Source organism: Diadema antillarum, unplaced genomic scaffold, assembly GCF_040938485.1.
Source record: "Diadema antillarum isolate AM-2024a unplaced genomic scaffold, OU_Dant_1.0 scf00000025, whole genome shotgun sequence".
Taxonomy (NCBI): Eukaryota; Metazoa; Echinodermata; class Echinoidea; order Diadematoida; family Diadematidae; genus Diadema; species Diadema antillarum.
The window spans coordinates 2,692,333-2,710,911 of record NW_027270914.1 but is presented as its reverse complement, the minus strand read 5'-3'; the positions used below and the strand labels follow the sequence as shown (position 1 = coordinate 2,710,911).

General features: G+C 36.8%; 1 protein-coding gene across 1 annotated transcript in view; it reads left to right on the top strand.

Annotated features, from left to right (window-relative positions):
- The first annotated feature begins 1,961 nt into the window (after positions 1 to 1,961).
- LOC139733720 (uncharacterized) overlaps positions 1,962 to 18,579 on the top strand; it is a 132,875-nt gene continuing 116,257 nt past the window's right edge. Inside the window, exon 1 of the mRNA XM_071644534.1 lies at positions 1,962 to 2,056. Within this exon, the coding sequence (XP_071500635.1) occupies positions 1,985 to 2,056 (72 nt within the window). The 5' untranslated portion in view covers positions 1,962 to 1,984. The remainder of the gene's footprint in view (positions 2,057 to 18,579) is intronic.

The following is an 18,579-nucleotide window of genomic DNA, read 5'->3' as shown; positions in this document are numbered from 1 at the left end:
GTTTTGCTTTTTAATAAGAAAATACGGTGCCATGACATTTGCTCCGGACCTGCGATTATTGCTCCCATGAAATATCAGCACGCTAAGTCAAACATAAATTGTACTAACAAACATCATACTCTAAGTCGAATTCTAATCCTCACTTCAAACTTAACCTAAAATAAATACGTTAAGAAGATGATGTCATTCTCCTCCTCTTTCTTGTATCAAATCAATGTATCTATCTGCTAATATATCTATCTATCTATCTATCTATCTATTTATCTATTTATTTATTTATCTATCTATTTATTAATTCATCTATCTATCTATCTATCTGTCTATCTATCTATTTATCTATCAATCTTATATATCTATCTATCTATCTATCTATTTATCTATCTATCTACCTATCTATCTATTTATCTATCTATCTACCTATCTATGAATCTCATCTATCTATCCATCCATCAATCTATCTATCTACCTATCTATCTATGAATCTCCTCTATTCTATCTATCTATCTACCTATCTATGAATCTCATCTATTCTATCCATCTATCTACCTATCTATCTATCTATCTATCTATCTATGAATATCATCTATTCTATCTATCTATGAATCTGATCTATCTATCTATCTATCTATCTATCTATCTCTCTATCGATCGATCTATGATCTATCTATCTATCTCATCTATTCTATGTATGTATGTATGTATATGTATGTATGTATGTATCTATCTATGTATCTGTCATTATCTCTATAAATTTTGTTCTGCATGTGTGTTTGTGTGAATGTCAATAATTCGTCTACTTGGGTTCCATCCGCCTCGCAAGTGAGTATAAATATAGGATAGGCCTATTAGAATAATTTCCCCTTTGTGAATTCACGATAAGACTGAAGAAAACTTGTTGAAAATGTGTGGGTTTTTTTTTTTTTTTGGTTTTTTGGTGTTTTTTTTTTTTTTTTTTTTTTTGGGGGGGGGGGGGTTCTGCGGCCCCGTTTGAGTTGAATCACTTTGTGATTGACACCAATGCCAGTGTTCTGGGTTATGCAAAAGTGAACACAGTGTTTGACCCCCCCCCCCCTCCTTGATTCTGATTTTACACTAATCACCAATGTCCACTTGCCTATGGAGTTAGTAGCTTATCACTCTATAAAAGTGTTTGGTTCTATAAGTTAGTTTGCAGCAATCAATGGCAATATAACACATTTATTTATGAGATCATTCGAATCCTTGACGAAATGACTTGGTTTAGTAAACGTGAAGGGAGAGGGATCAAACTTTGCTAATTGATATGTTACATATTTTTGTTGTACATGGTTAAAAGATGGCAATATTTTTCTTTAGCCCTTTATCTTTTTTTTAATTCAACATCAAGCTAAAACAGACCTTGATAAGTAAAGCCACTCGAATAAAATACCGTAGAAGTTCCATCAAAATTTGACAAAAAAAAAAAGAAAAATGAGAAACGCGTGGAGCTCTGAATTTGCATGGTTTCATCAAATATTTGTCGTAACAACACACTCAAACTGAGAAGAACATATCAAAATTTACAAAGCAATTACATCACTCGGTTCTCAAACAAATCTACAATAAAAAGCTTAATTTTTTAAATTAAAACATATCCATTGAATCCGTTTTCCCCTCAAAAATCATCGTTGCTAGGTTATCAAACGTGGGTTCTTATTCTACGATTACACTAAGTAAGGAAAATCTCGATAACTTCAGTTTCTTCAGGAAATGAATGAAGGATTAGGTGCATAATTTGTAGTTGATATCACGCTATAACCATGTTAATTCAATAATCATATTCCTGTTTTGCGCTTGAAAATTATCCGATAAGCAAAGATCGAAATTCGATACCATCTTCACGATAGCTTGCATCGATATCAGCCGGGTTATTCCCCGGTCACTGCTATCAGCTGATTGGACAGTTAGAGCTGTGTGTGTCTTTACTGCACTGCAGGCTTCATGTCCCGTTAGCATCGTGCAAGGCATGGATACGATCGGAAAATCCACGGACGTAACTCATCGAAATTTCGCACGGAGGACCCTTAAACGCTTGAAGGTGAAAGAGTTATAAACCAACTAACTTATTTCACTAACAGCTCGTAAGTACAAAGCACTAATGCATTCATTTTCATCGATTTGTGTTAACTCGCATCGGCTGAGATGCCATACCGTGTGGTGCGTCGGTTCGATATGTACCGTTGACGAGCTTTCGTTGCTAGTGTGTGGTGAGGCTGATTAGCTAGTGCCCCCTGTACTGGAACGTGGTGTGTGCATATTATGCTACTCGAGCCATATGAATGTCCGCATGAATGTGTTATGAAGTGACGGCTGTCCTGCCGTCTAGCTACCCCAGCACTTCGCCGGTAGAACTGCCATGCTTAGTAGGTCCTTGGGAACATATGCGAGAAAATACATACTAGTAGTGCATGCCTGTAATAGCGAGAGGCGTGTCCTCTCTCTGCTTGAATATTATTCAGACCAATTTTCAAAGCATATACACGGAAAAGATATTACTGTTCAGTTGCAGTGATGTTATGATCAACAGAATAAAATTTCAGATGCTATCTTGTTTTCTATGAAGTAACAATCCAACATACCTAGTCTAACTGATAAATAGTACTCCAAACGTGGAATACACCCACTTCCAACACGTATATCAATGGCTTCTTAAAGGGGGTTCCCCACCCAATATCATAGGGTGAATATAAAAGAATGGATGTCACAATAAGTGCTCTTGTTTCCCATAGCAACCAGTACTGCATGTTGCAACTTTTGTTAAGGTCAAGTGCCAACTGCAATACACATAATAGTCTTGATATGATGCATCTTTTACTTTTTACCCAGTTTACATCTCTGTACACTGATACCTCACTGATTCTTCTCTATGAAGACTCACATAATATATTATTATCATTTCTGTCATTATATCTACCCTGTAGCTAAAACTCTGCCACAGCACAGTATTCTAACTGTACAAATACAATGTATGTACTATAGAAGTAATGATCATATATTCTGACTGTATGTAAATGAAGAGTTTAAATGCAAAACCAGATACTGTATGTACTTTTTTATCAATTTGAGATATATTTGAGATTTGTAGAACAAACAAATATTAAGATATATGATAGATCTAATGATGTCTTTAAAAACATTTTTGTTTTATAATGAGTGCAGTACCACTGAAAGTATTTTTCTTTGACATTTTATTAATTTGACATTTAAACTGTGAAATTGGCTATTATCTCTACGACACATGTATGATTTACATTCAAACTCTTCATTTATGATATATATACATAATGTATGCACAGACAATGGTGTGTGTGTACATGTATAGAATGCCCGTCTGTTTGGTGATTTCTACAACTTAGGTGGCAGCATCATGTACGGGGTATAGGTGGAAGAAGTAGATAGGGCCACCGCAATATTGCCCTATCTAATTATTTATTTTTTGCAGCGTTTGTTCGGCTTGGTCTTTGTCGAGAGATTTCATACACAGGCATATAAACTTATTTAGGCAAGTACAATATCTCTTTAGCCATACCATACAAAGATGTGATATATATGGGTCATTCCATGGGGTTGGGCCTGCTCTAGATTTTCATGCTGTGCAGGGAATAAAAGTCATATTCTGAAAATTTTATCAAATAATTGCTTGTGGTTTGTGGTTATTCTTGGAGAGAGAGATGTGTGAAGAATTATTTGATGAATAAAAAACAAGCCTGTGTACAAATTTATTTTGTCTGTGACTGTTTCATTGTTGATGTCTCATGGTTTTTTTGTGGTACCAGTTGTGACAAAAATATATGCCATTTTCATGGCAATGTAATACAGAAATACACAACCTTTCAGCATTATGCCTATCGTAATTAAGAGAGGCAAGGTGACTTCTACAAAGACTATAAGGCACATAAACATGTGTCACAAAATAAGAACACCAGAGCATCTTGAAGCAACCTCATACCGATGTTACAAACGAAGTCCGCGGCGATTTTTGTTGTAACATCGGTATTGCATGGTTTTACATACACTTATAATCATAATATGATCAGAAACTTGATTTCTATAATTAGACTCATATTTTAGGAGTGTTATTGTCCAAAAATTAGCATCAAAGAGCTCCAAATAAAAGAGAAAACACAGAACATATTACCGTACTTCCGTCCGAAGTCCGGCCTCTTCGTGTAACATCGGATAAGAAAGTCGCGCTCGCGACAAAAAGAAGAGCTACTAACTTCAGCAATCGTATTTACGTCACTGGCAGTACTTCCCCAACGGCGGGAAGACCACTTACAGCCCCGTTCACACCTACCTGGACGGCGCAAGACCCGTTTTTCTGCTGTAGTCCGTGTTACATCGGTACGTGAATTTCGATGTTTCCGATCGGGAATTTCAATGTTTCCGATGTCAATCAGTAAGCTTGTACGCTATTTTACGAAGTAAATAACTTTTGTCACATTTTGTAAACTGTATTGGAGGAAAAAAACGATATTAAAACCACTAAACTGGCCAAATATACGGTGGACGATGATGCCGTTAACACGCTGTAGTCCCACATACTGAGATATTTGTTACTTGTTCATGTTCGTAATTGTGATCGCCAAATTTCCCCTTTTATGCCCGTCTCTGCAAAAGGAGCATGTGTTCCTCTCTTAGAAAACCGTACAAAAGTATGTCCAGTGTATCTTCACGGCAATATAACATTATTTTACCTCCCGATTCTTGTGAATTTTGGACCTTACTTATGTCATTCGTATCTACCAAGTAGATGTGCTGAACGTTAGTACGGTACTATGAAGTTGGAATACGTAGACGTCCAGACTGCGTCTGAGCTAAAGAAAGAGTTTGCCCAATTTTGTTGTTGATATTTTGGGAATTAAGAGCTGTCAGATTCTTTCTCTTGAACAGATTTACAATGACAGTGTTTTCCTTTCAAGATTTCACTGACCTGTTAATAGTGTTAGATGGCTTTACGGTGCTCTGATGAAGCAGTACATGGGTTCACTGTTTCCATTCCACGTTCACCCACTGCAAAATCTCAAAGCTAAAATGCCAGTTTCGTATTCATTTTGGGTAGGTAATTGGTAGGAAATAGTTCCATATGTACCGCAATCAAAATTGGCATAATATTGGTCTATCCTATCCTAAAAAGAGGGCAAAAATTTTGAATTTGATGGGGATTGAGTACCGTAAAAAAAAAAGGGGGGGGGGGGGCCTAGTATTTTGTTTGAGGTCTATTTGGAATAGGACCGTAACTGTAAACCTAACCCTATCCCTAACCCTAGCCATGACACTGGGGGCAGCGCCCTGCCCTTGGCCTTGCTAGCTTACATAGATGTGAAAAAAAAAATTAGTGTAGAATATGAAAATGATTTTTTACATGCTATATTATTATTAATATCATTAACATTACTGCTGTACATCATTTTAAGCGTAACCCATATTTTTTTTAATTTTTTTTTTTGTGGATGGTACACATGGAACTGTAGCCAACTGGTATGACAAGAGGTAGAAAGGTAAGCAAAATTGTCCAAATTATTTAATTCCATTCATATACACAGATACATCAACAGGAATATAAAGAGTACACAGACACAAATTTTCTGTTAATTCTTTCATTTTATTTCTCTTCACACCTTTTGTCCAGTTTGTCGATGAATCTGCCATGGATCCTCCTCTGCCGCCGCTACGTGATTAAACTACGTGAAAGAGTGAAAAGGGCACAGCCACAGCACTCCACAAACAGAGAGAGGAAGCTGACAAAGCAACACCAAAGAAGAGCGAACATAACAAACTAGACAAAAAGAAGACTGCACGGAGGGAAAATGGACATTGTAGAAAAGAGCAGAAATTAACTTCAAACGTAGAACATGGAGAAGACAAGAAAACTTGTATGATTTCTCTTTATTAGTTTTCATAGTTGAGTTGACAGTTGATGAAGTTGTTAGTAAGAGTATATAAGGTCAAATTGTGTAAGGCTCGACATCATTCTTCTTCTTATTATTAAGTCTACCTTCTTTCATACCAGAGTTACAAAGAATTGAAGTCTGTGTAACATAGGTATTGTTCCAAAGGTATACAGCAGGTATAATTCCAAAGAACTGTTACATTAGTGTTATTCATGGGAACATACATAAAGTCTATGTGTGTAGGTTTTAACATCTGACACCACAACAAAGGAAATCAGTTGATATGTCGTAATGTACCTATGTTACGAAGACATACTGTCCGTGTAACATAGGTAGTATACTGTGGACAAGGTTGTAGTACGAAAACCCCTGATGATAACAATAAAATCATGTTTTCACTTGAATGTCCATACAACTCACTTGCTTCGACTGTAGTTTTTTAAAGAATATTGTTATTGTGTCACTCTTGAGGAAAAAGTTAAACCTTTGTTTAAAATTGTAAATAGTTCGTAGAAAAAACATGTTAATAAAAGTGTCTTCCAGTTGATATCAGAATGGACAATCTTACTAATAATGATCTCATGTGCCTTTCAGATAACATGTTGATGTGTTATGGTGGAAAAAAACTGGGATATGTTCATTGTTATCATTTCAGAACACAAAATTATTGAGGATGTCACAAAATGAAGTCCATGTAACGTAGGTATTTGTCATACCTGTTTACCCAGGCTGACTGAAAGTGTGCGAAGTAATAAACAGATTTCTAGTGGAATAAGTTGAAGAATGGGAGTAACAAATCAGGGGGAAAAAGAAAATTTCAATTTACCCAACTTGAATTTTCAACTTGTATGTCACAATTTCAGTCCCAACCCCATGGAATTACCCATATATATATATACCGGTATATATATATATATATATATGTAAGCACACATGCAAAAATGTAAAGATAAAGAGCATACATGAGACACAATTGGCAACACAGAACCAAATATGCATATCACATAATATATGCCACAAAATCAAAACATATGGTTTATTACATTCAAGCATACTTAATAGGTAGGTCTCAGTATACAGTCATGAGATCAGTGCTTTTGGTTCCCGTGGCAACCAGACATTTCTTTCAAATGGATGACTCTTCCCAAGATATTTGATTAATATTTTGTTCATACACATCGTCCATGAGAGAGGAAGAAGACTTGATTTTCTTAAATCAAATCAAGAAACATTGATAGCCAAGCAATTGCATTACATGCTAGATTGAAAAAAGAGCATTTACAATATGTTGACATTAAAAAGAATAAAAATTGAGAAATAATATGAGACAAGTAAGCGAGAAGTGGATGTAGAGAAAATAATGAAGAAATATATGGACAGAAAGCTTTTCTTTTATCTTATTTTTAAATGAACATAACTGAGGAAGATGGAAAAAAGGAGGAGGCGAAAAGTTTGGAATAGAATGGGATGTACATCAATTGAGAATAGGAAGATACTCGTGTCATTATTCCATATGAAGTATGAAGAAGATTGCAATCAGAGTACAGAAGCATGTGTATGGGAGAGTAAACTCTAGATTATTCATTCATTTTTTAATATTGTTCATATTGTTGTTTCATTCCTTTGCAGAAATTACATTTATAACCTTTTTTTTTAAGCTAGATTTATGACTGTTACTCAAATTGACAACAAAACTTTAAAAGAATATAGTTCCACCTCAAATTGACATTTTTGTTTATTATTTTTTTTAAGTTTTTCCAGACTTAATAAATTTAACTAGTTCTTTCTAATATTCCTCCAATATTGAATACAAATGTGCATTCAATTAGAGGAACCAATTTCAAAATGGCAAGCAAGATTCTCCCCGGACTTGATGGGGTAAGAAGGGTTAGAAGAAGAAGAAATTAAGTAAAAGTGTAGAATTTAAAAAGAATCAGTAGAGATGGTGATATCTCAGAATGGTAATAAAATAACACCAGCACCACAAAAGAGTTAAAATGTGCCCATATAGCCATTTTTTAAAAGTCTTTAACTGAGGAAGAGGATGTTGGGGGGAAGTACCTGGCTTTGGAAATTTTTGTGCCGATGATCTGATCTGAGGAAAGGATTCCAGAGCCGGAAAAGGGTGTGTGACCGACCTTCGACCTGCAGATGGGAAAATAATTTGCCGTTTTAATGTTGACGAACATTGTCAAGTCTGTGTCTGGGGTTTTTTTTTTTGGTTGGTCAGTGGGAGAAAAGCTGAAATCAGCTGTTCTTCTTTTCAGGGTCATGGGTGGGTCAGTGACACTTGAAGTGAGCAGTGAGTCTGCAGACACTTTGAATGAAGTTGAACTTGGTGTTGCTTAGCCTTGGATCAAGGCTCTTGTTTTATTTTCCCTGTCAGTTATAATTCTCTTCAGTCTCATTCCATTATAGAAGAAGTCCAGGGTTAAGCTGCCGAATCAATTCTCCAGGTCTGTGATTAAAGCAAGTCAGCATCACAATGTACTTCACTTTACTATAATCATCAGTTCAACCCAGGACTGATACTTTTCCGTACAGAACAATCAAAGAATGGAAACTGCAGATTATTATATTCAACATGAGTTTCTCACACCCGTGTATTTGCTGGTTTTTTTTTTTTATTTTTTTTTTTTTTAGGGGATATTTTCTTCAGAATTAGGCTATCCCCACTGTTAACCCTGTTTTTGTTTTTATTGTCTGACTAGTCCATATGAACAAGAATTGGTGAGAATTTTCATGATTATCATTCAGTAATATAGTAGACTTCTCAATAAACTAAGTACTTCTCACAACATGTCTTTTTCATTTTTTTCTTCTGAAACTTACTGAAGACTTTACAATGTTTTCATAAACCTGTCTTCCATCCTCAATAAGTGACACTTACTCTGTGAGATATTTTTCTTTAGATGCGTTCCAAAGTAATCAAGCCCTACTCCTGCCCCCCTCGTTCGCTCTTTTCCCAGCCGCAATCATTCGCTCCCGGCTCCCCTAATTTATACATGTCCCTTTCCACAGAGGCCAAATTGATTGCGCTGTAGTTGCAGCTTAATGTACCGTTTGTACGAGAATGTGATGGCGGATAACGCAAGGCCAGCCGTACTGTGTCAAACCATCTTTGCTAGGTGGCATCAATGTTTGAGTATGAAATACATGCATACCTTGTATACCATTGGGTATCTGTGACCTTTTAGCGCTAATGAGATGCCAGCGTTAACTCTCCCATACCCGCTACCCCAAAAATGCCATTGCCATTGTATGCAAACTGACTGCAGATAGTAGGAACAGTGTTAAGGTGGTTAATGAACTGGCAATGCTTCAATACACCTCCAAGGCCAGGTAGCACACACACACATCCCCTGACCATACAGCATCAAGTACAATGCCATTGAGAATAGAAGAAAACTTCAACTGAATTCTGTTGTAAGCCACTTCACAGTTCTACTTTGTGCATGAGCAGAAAAAGGTCGTATGCACCAACAGGCATGTTGGTTTTTGAAATATTCATGTTGTACTTATAAATGGTGTTTGCTGGCACATCCACTTGACAGCAAGCCTGGTTTTAGGCAATCGTGATTAAAAAAAAAAAAATGTTAATACCTTCAATGCAAAATAATGAAATGGATCCCCCCTCCCCCCCCCCCCCCCCCCAAGTGATGGACCATTCTAATCACCTCGTCTTCATGCATTCATTGTTTATTTGAACGTGATTGCAGAGATTCAAAGATTGTTACATTAACTTGTTCATTATGCTGCTGTGAAAATGAGTGAAATTCATACCCAACTTAGAAAAAAAGAAAGGTCATACAGTATGTACCAATGTACTCATGAGCTAACTACGCGAAAAAATCATCACTCAATTTTTGGTGAAAATCTGTAGGTGGGAAATCCCCCTGGGGAATTCCCCCAGGGTAAATATGGTCAAAGCTGTAAGAAAGATACTATAGGCCTACTGTTAACTTGTTGAGGACGGACTGATTTTGCTACAACAGGCATTTCCCATAGACACCTGCTCGAATTTACTCGGGACTCGTCCTCAATTGGTTTAAACAAAAATTTTCATGTGAGTAATTTCTTGTGCTCGGCCGGGTAAAATGAAATTCATGTGCTTTTAATTCTGCAGAATCAAAACATAAAGTAGTGTTACCTTTATAAGCAAAAAAGATTACACGCTTTTATTTTCACACCAGTTTCTTGTTGCGCAAAATGCGTGACCATTTCCTCACTGCGAAAATTTCCTCTTAAAATTTCAATAGTCATCTAACAACAAATGACACATATTTTGCTGTCGCTGATTCAATTTTATTATCAAATTATCATGATTAAAAATTATGTATCATCATTATTATTGTTATCAGCAGTCGTAATAGTAGTAATGTAACAGTAGGCCTACTAGTTACAATAATAGTACAATTATTTTTGTTTTCATACCTATTATTATCAAATGCATATTATTTACTTATTGAAATCTATGAGCATTTATAGGGAGGGGGTGAAGTATTGTAAAAGGAGGCTTACATATGTTTTGATTCATCAGCAAAACAGAGGAAACAATTACAGCGACCTTTTTAATAGCATATAATTGTCGTCGCACACAGGAAAATGAAAAAAAAAAGGATTAAAATATGAAATGCAAGTTATGATGTGTATCACACTGTTGACTCTAGCACTAGAAAAGGTTTTTTATTTATGTCTGCGCTGCTCCCTTTAAAGGAGAAGGCTAGTAACTGATCAGTGGGAATCAGTGGAAATGCTGGGAGATGATTGTTCCAATCCTTATGGGATTCATTCAAGAGTTCATTGTATCTATTGTTGTGTGAAAATGATTTGCTTCAGAACGGTCTCATATTCAAGTAATGTGCAGTTTAATGCTTCCAGGTTAGCGTCCCTGGTCAGTGACGGAGCATTAATCTGCACATTACTTGAATATGAGACCGTTCTGAAGCAAATCATTTTCACACAACAATAGATATATAATGTACTCTTAAATGAATCCCACAAGGATTGGAACAATCATCCTCCAGCATTCCCACTGATTCCCACTGATCGGTTACTAGCCATCCCCTTTAAAACAAAGGTGACAAGTAGATTTCCCCCGCAAACAAGTCTAGTCCAATGATGCAAGACTAATGCCTTCCGCAGAGGTCTAGCACGGGAGCATCTCGATAATGCATGTTCCCAATGGTCTTTTTTAGCATGTGTTTGGGTATGTGTTTGTGTGTGTTTGCATCTGTATGTAGTCATGTGTGTGTGTCAGGTGCATATTATGCACATGAATAGCATGGATATTTGATATATAGTCTAAAACATATTATCACAGTGGCTACTTGCCTGCAGTGACCAGGTGCTATCTGCTTTTAATCCTTCCCCCCCACGAGAAATATATGTTAAGATTATGTAGAATGGCCACTAGCTATAAGTTTTATTCCCCATCTACCAGTATACTGAGTTTTCACATTCCAGTGCTTTTTAAGGTCATGAATTCAAAATGCACCATAAGAAAAAACAAAAGCAAAGACATAACCTGTTTTTAATTCAGTTCTTTCTTCGATATATTTTGTAATTTGATATGATCGTTTGACAACACATATGTGCCTTTAAACCTTTGTGTGTTTTTTTTAACTTTTTAAAATTTCATTTACTGATAATGCAACATGACAAGAATGTGCAAATAACCTGTATACAGTGGCTACCTGCCCAGAGAAGTTGCTCTTTTTTTTCCTTTTTATTTTTATTTTTTCCTTCCATGAATGCTTGCTACAGCAGGCTCAAATGTATTATAACATCCACAAAGTTTATCACTCATCCTAATATTACGATTGTACAGCATGGTGATGAAGAATAATGTTTCATGTGTGAGCAATTTATGAGCTTTAGATACCAGCATTTTCTTGTTGTCATAGAACCAAACCTTACCAATCCATCACCCTTAATGAGAATATTTTCCACTCACTAGGAGCTTGATATCAGAGTTGCCTCATCTGCCATGGTCTACAAGAAGCTGATAGGAAGAAAGAAATCAATTATATCTCATCATTCCAGACAAAAGAATAAAAAAGCCTTCCTGATTTGGAGAATTATATTTGCCTATTGAGGTAAATGCAACATGGAAGTATCTCCCTGATTGCGATTTTATGCTGTGGAGCCCCTTCTCCCCCCCCCCCCCCCCCCCCCCGATGTTGATAATCAACTAGCAGATGTAAACATTGCCAGTCTTGACGTACAAATGTATACTCACATATTAAGACCTTGTTTATGTGTGTATGCAAGTTGCACATTAAGAAGGGGTGTTTATTATTCACATAAAACAGGATTTGAATTTTTTTTTGTGTTTGTTTGAAAGGATTTTTTTTTCCTCGAAGGAAAAACATCACTGTGTAATATTTCGTGAACAATACAATGTCTATAGTGTGAATTACATTGTTGTTAAGCCATGATATTAGTTGTTATACAATCGTGATGGGAAAATGTGGCTATTACAATTTACCTTGAATTTTAATGAATTAACCTATCACAGCACTAAATAGTCCCATGCCAACCTGTAGTCATGGCAAATATCCAAAAGAACCAGTAGATAGATTATGGTCAAAATGTCTGATGATAAATTCTTCAGGTAATATGAATATATTCAGTTATATCCTGAAGAGGCTTGAAAGCTGTCTCTATAGATTTGATAATGAAAATCTAGATATTTTTTTAGAGAAAGTAGCTAAATTTTATGCAAGGTTTTGCCCTGTATGATGTTGTGAAATACAATCTCATAACTTTTTTTTTTGGTACAAAAAATCTGTAGATGCACCAAATGAAAATGATATAGACACATGAGGGGCATATTTGTGTGTGTGTGTGTGTGTGTGTGTGTGTGTGTGTGTGTGTGTGTATGTATGTGTGAAATATGCGTAGAGACACTTTATGAGCGTTGTGACAGCCTTTGATAAAGTGGTTGAAAATCAACGTAATGGTTTAGGAATATGGTTTGATTGTTTTTCAGGGATCTTTGTTGGTTTTTTGTGGCACACAGAAACAGGGAAATGTCAAAAATAGTTGAATCCATTTAGAATGAAGAATAAGCCTTGGTTCTAATAAGACAATATTCAGCTTACTTGATAAGGCTAATGCTCATATTTTTCTACATTTTGATCAGTGAATTTTCTTTAAAACTGTGCAGATATTTCATGTACGTGACTTCAATGAATGAATGTAGAATTTCTTATGACATACATTGTGCTGTCATGTTTGGTCAAATTGACTGGCTTATAAGTCTAACAGATTCTCAAACTGCTCTGTAAATTTATAAATTCATAACTTCACAAGGTAATTTGATCACTGCACATCACTGCCACCTCTCGACATACACTGTAATATGCTCACGGAATGTATCTTTAAAGAACATTGTTTTTCCCTTGCACTGCAGTGTAGAGAGCACATAGTCAGAGCAAGTGTATGTCAATGTCAGCAGTCATGGGATATGATTATTATTCCAGCCACAATGTTTTTCCATCTTTCGCCGAGTCAAGATCGCCGAAGTTAAGTCGAGGTTGTGCGTAGGTCGTGAAATAGATGATTGATTTCGCTCTGTGTGATCGATGAGTTACACAACATCCTCCCAAGCCTACACATTATGCCAACTACGTTTTGTCAGAAGAGGGCCATTGTGATGCTCCCGTGTATAACTTGCTGTGATCAAAATCAAGTTTGATTTGATTTGATTTGAATAGTTTATTTGTTCACAAAAACAAGAAACATAAGTGAGTTACAATATTCCTATACGATAAAATTTTGTCATTTATTTGATGTACAAAAATAATCAAAATGTATTCAAAATCATTGTGAAAGGCAGTCAATGTACTCCATAAGAAAGCTTAAATCCCCCAAAATGTGTTGTGAAATGAACTCTAAAATCTTCCAGATCACCAGTTGCAACTTAATGCAAGACTTTTTATTTGTAAATGATTTTGTAATCACATAGATTGTCACTGACATAGAAGATTAAGTGTAACGAAGAAATGCTTACCCATTATGGCAGTAAGCAAATGCTCATAATATGCATTAAACTCATATAAATCATAACTCATATTTTAGAACTATTTTAAAGCACTAATGCTGGGTTTTTGTTTCATCTGCAAATGGTAAATTATGCCTGTAAGTAAGTGCTGTTAAATGTATGTATGATTTAGTAGGCTTGGTTAAAAGAAGTCTTATAGTTACCAAAGGTTCTGAAGAAAAGTAAACCTAGATTTGAAAACCTGGGTTAACTGGTCGTGATTGGAGATTTAATGCTTTGAGTTTTATGGTTTTGGCTTATCAACCTTTAAGTTGTCCTAGAATATATGGATTGTGTCTTTTAGGTTGGAGATGGTTTCTTTGTAGTTTGTGTTTTTATGTTTTAATATTGTTGCAACTCATCATGATGGCTTGCCCAACATAGCAATAGCGGATACTTGCAAGGGCTGTACTATTGCAATGTACAGTGCAGAAGGGGCAGGCAAAATGAAGAGCCTGTAATCGTAATCTTACAAGGTTCTTGAGAAAAAAAAAAGATCCGTTGCTATTAAGATATGGGTAAAACCGACTAATTAGAGATTTATCCCTTTAGTTTGAATGGCTGGAGCTCAACAGTATATGAGTTTAAGTTGTGAAATTACTAGTAGAGTGGGTCTGTTAGATTGGAGATGATGAATTTGCCATGACTCTGTTGTTGTTGTTATTTTTAAAGTCTCATCATATTTCACCCCTGCATGGGTATTGAGCAATGATTAGTTACGTTCAGACGGGAGCCCTTAACCTCGAAGTTAGGAAACTTCGAGGTTAGAGCTTGTAGTTAGGGACCGTGAAGACGCACTCGTAGTTAGCAAACCTCGAGGTTTGCTCGATGTTTCGAGCCACGAGAAATCTTATGGTTAGCGCTCTAACCACGAGCCGCGGGGGGTCCCCACTCGTAGTTAAGCACCGTGTGGACACAAAAAACAACGAACTCGAAGTTAAGAGTGACCTCGCCGTAAACTCCAGCCCCCACAATTTCTCTCTGCTTCCGGGTCAACCTCCCAAACGTACACCACAAATACACTACACGTGAAAAACATATGACGAACGACACAACAACATCATCTTTTCTTCCCATGCGCTTGATCTCTGAAACTGAACACGTCGAACTAGATCGCTACTGTATTCTATATTCTTCTCCGACGCTTAAAAAAATGTTTTCGACGAATATCTTCATAAAGGAATAAAGTCATCAGTGCAGTGCTATCTCTGCATACCATGACAGAGAAAAAGAGTACCTGTAAGCGAGTCCGACAGGGTTGGACAAAAGAATAAATAGACGCCTTGTTAGCAGTGTGGGCTGAAACTTCCGGTTATGTGGTTCTAACATCGAGTGGGACCCACTCGTAGTTACGAGGGGCAGAAGCTTAACCTCGAGGTTTCGTAACCTCGAGGTTAAGACTCGTCGTGTGGACACACGTCGTAGTTAGGGGGCAAGAGCTAAACCTCGAGGTTTCCTAACCTCGAGGTTAGGGCCTGCCGTCTGAACGTAACTAATGTTAACTGTGGCAGTATAGCTGTACAGCATCTAATCAAATTATTACCAACATGCTATTCGATTAGTACCACTGGGAGAGAGTAAATTCAATTAGATGTCTGGTAACACTCGTTTCGGTCTAGCGAGGTGAGCATTTATCTATCATTCATTTATATCTATGATATTCTTTTACTCTTTTTTTTTTCAGTGGATGAGGGGCTGCTGGAAATGGGATGGAAGATTTTTTATTTTGTAATGTGAATTTGTCACCCTCTAATATTATCATCGGATAAAAGAGAAACAACGTTGGGATAAAGTTATGCATGACTCATGTTTGGCTATTGAATTGAATTTGACTGCTTTTTTTGTCTCTTTTTTATTTGGTTCAATTGTTATCTAGATGTAATCACTTTTGGTAGCTCCGTAGGATTTTGGATATATAGCCATCTCCCCCAGTCTTGTCTGAGATGAAGATGTGGAGCTCATCGCCATGGTAATGATGTTGACTTCAGTATGGGTTTATTCTGAGAGGAGTTGCTGATCATTGAATATAATGTAAAACTCAGGCTTTATTTACAAACTTCACATGGCTCAGAATTACTCACGTGCCAGCGTGTGGTCGATAGTATTGGATGTGAACTACATTATGTATTTGAGACAGTGGTTAGTAAAATGCTCATATGTGCTTTCTTCACTGAGCTACTCTTACACTGTGCTGTTTTGTTAAAATACTGAGTATGCTCGAAAGGTTGTATCTACATTGTCTTCCATAGAGTGCCCCAATAGAGTGGCTATGTGGTAAAATTTAACCCATAGGGGAACATGCTCAAAATGTTCTGCCCATATAGGGGGAAAACATAAATCAATGGTCCACTATCATGCGTTCATATTTATTCAGATCACTGTTGATATGACTAGCCTGTATGATGTTAACACGTTGTGATATTGCACAAGGCCTTGCAGATATCATTTTTTTTTTCAAACCAAAGAGGTACAGCTGTACAATATACCAGTGTATCTATATTCTTTGGTAACTACTCAAATTACAGATGTATGTGAGTGCAAGTCTGCATCGTTATAGATACTTCAAAGAGAAAGGTTCTGTAGTAGAGGATCTACAAGTGTACCACTTGAATATATTTAGGAGGACAAGATTGGAAGGGAAGGTACAGCAAAGGATACAGTGACCTCCTCTCAGGTTGTCATGGATACCAAGACAGATTTGATCTGAATAACTTTGAATAGATTTGAATTGATTATGCCTAACTCAGTATTTACCATGCTCTTATTTTTCATTTGTTTGAGTCTCTTCCCCCCCCCCCCCCATATATCTTGGATATAGTTTGGAAATGTGCTAGCATCTATTTGTGAAATTCCTTGTATACAAAGAATTTTTACCATCTGCATTTTTTTTTTTTCAGTGATTGCAGATGCCAACTGCCATGACAACTGGTTTTTGGCAAATTGTCAACTTGAGACTGTAGGGTATTTTGACTGGCTGCCTGACTGATTACTACTTCTTGAACTGTGTACTTTTCGGAAATATTTTTGTTTTTTCAGTTTTTCTTTTCCAGTGTCAGTATCACACACTTTTTTTTAGCTCTCTAAGTGAGGTCAAAATGTGGTAGTGTAGACACCATTATCATATCATTAACTTTGAACAAGTAGGATGTTTACTATGCTGTGTATATGCTCCATGAAGATGGCCGATATGTGCATTTTGATCCCTTGCTAATCAGGGTCTTCTTGTGTAAAACTCTGACAACTTTACAATTAATGGTAGCTCTACAATCAGTGGTAACTACCATAACAATACTGTTCCATAGCCAATCAAAGCCAAGAAAAACCAAGGGTTACACCAATGCTTGCAGAGTTACCATTAATCATAAAATTAGGCTTGCCATGTACCAGTAGCAGTGGGGCCCCGGGATGTTTGGTGATATATGTTGTCTCATATTATCAGTGTGAATGGGGCAAGTGCTGCATCTGGTATATCAATGTGTCGCTTCATTTATGATGTAAAAAACTGTCGCCGTTAGTGAGGCTCCTCTACCAAGGTCCTCGGTGCTAATAGTCGCCACGGATCGCTCGCCAAGCTCCGAGATGCGGTGGCTTCCTCCCCAGGTTGCGCTGCGGAGAGTCGCAGAAAAGTGCACCGCAAATTCGGTTAGCATACCGATATTAGTTGACAGCATATTAGGGGCATTAGTGGTTTGCTGGAAATGTGGGGGAAAAAAAAGCATAGTCGTCTTTTGATGTGAACAAGGGTTAGGAGCATCAAGGCTAATGTGTTATGAAGGCCACGATATTTGTCTTGTATTTTGAAAGAGAGAGAACAAATTGTAAAATGTCATTTGGAAGAGGAAAAGGGAAGAGAATGAAAAGAAAAATTATAATTGGTAATCATATCTCGATCAGTTTTTTTCTCTACATTGATGTATTTTGCACAACCCAGAAATAGCACATCTACTGCATACTGGAACTGACATCTTCGAAGGCAACATAATAGGCCTATATGATTATACATTATGTCACAAAATTGTGTTGTTTTCAAAGGGTTTGAAATGGTGTAGTGTTTTCTATGCGAAATCCTCCCATACTTGCATACAGGCAAAACTGTAACAGAAAGGTATGAAATGAACATTCTAGTCTTTCATCATAAAGCCAGTGTGCTTACAAGTATTGATTTCTGTGTGTTTTTTTCTTAGCATAATTCCACAAAATCAGGCGGAAAGTATGCTTGGAATCCTCTATGTGTCTGGGATGTGACACAATGCTATGCGTACATTAAATGTTCAGGTAGTTGCTGAAGATTCTTCCAGCATTTTGAATGATTTTTCTACATGCATTCCACTCCAACTTACAATGTGTTTATCATTATGCCAACACCTTGGTGTGTTAAGTGATTTACATGGCTCTCCACTCAGTGACGGATCCAGAGGAGGGCGTACCAGGCGTGCACCCCTCTTTATTTTTTGTTAAAACAAAAGAAATAAAAAGAAAAAAATGTGTGGGGGGGGGGGGGGAAGGGCATGCGACCCCTATAATTTTGTAAAGGCGCCTCCGCTTTACAGAATTCTTGGATCCGCCACTGCCACTCAACTATAGATGTACAAAAGCATCTGAATTTGACTCCTGCCCATT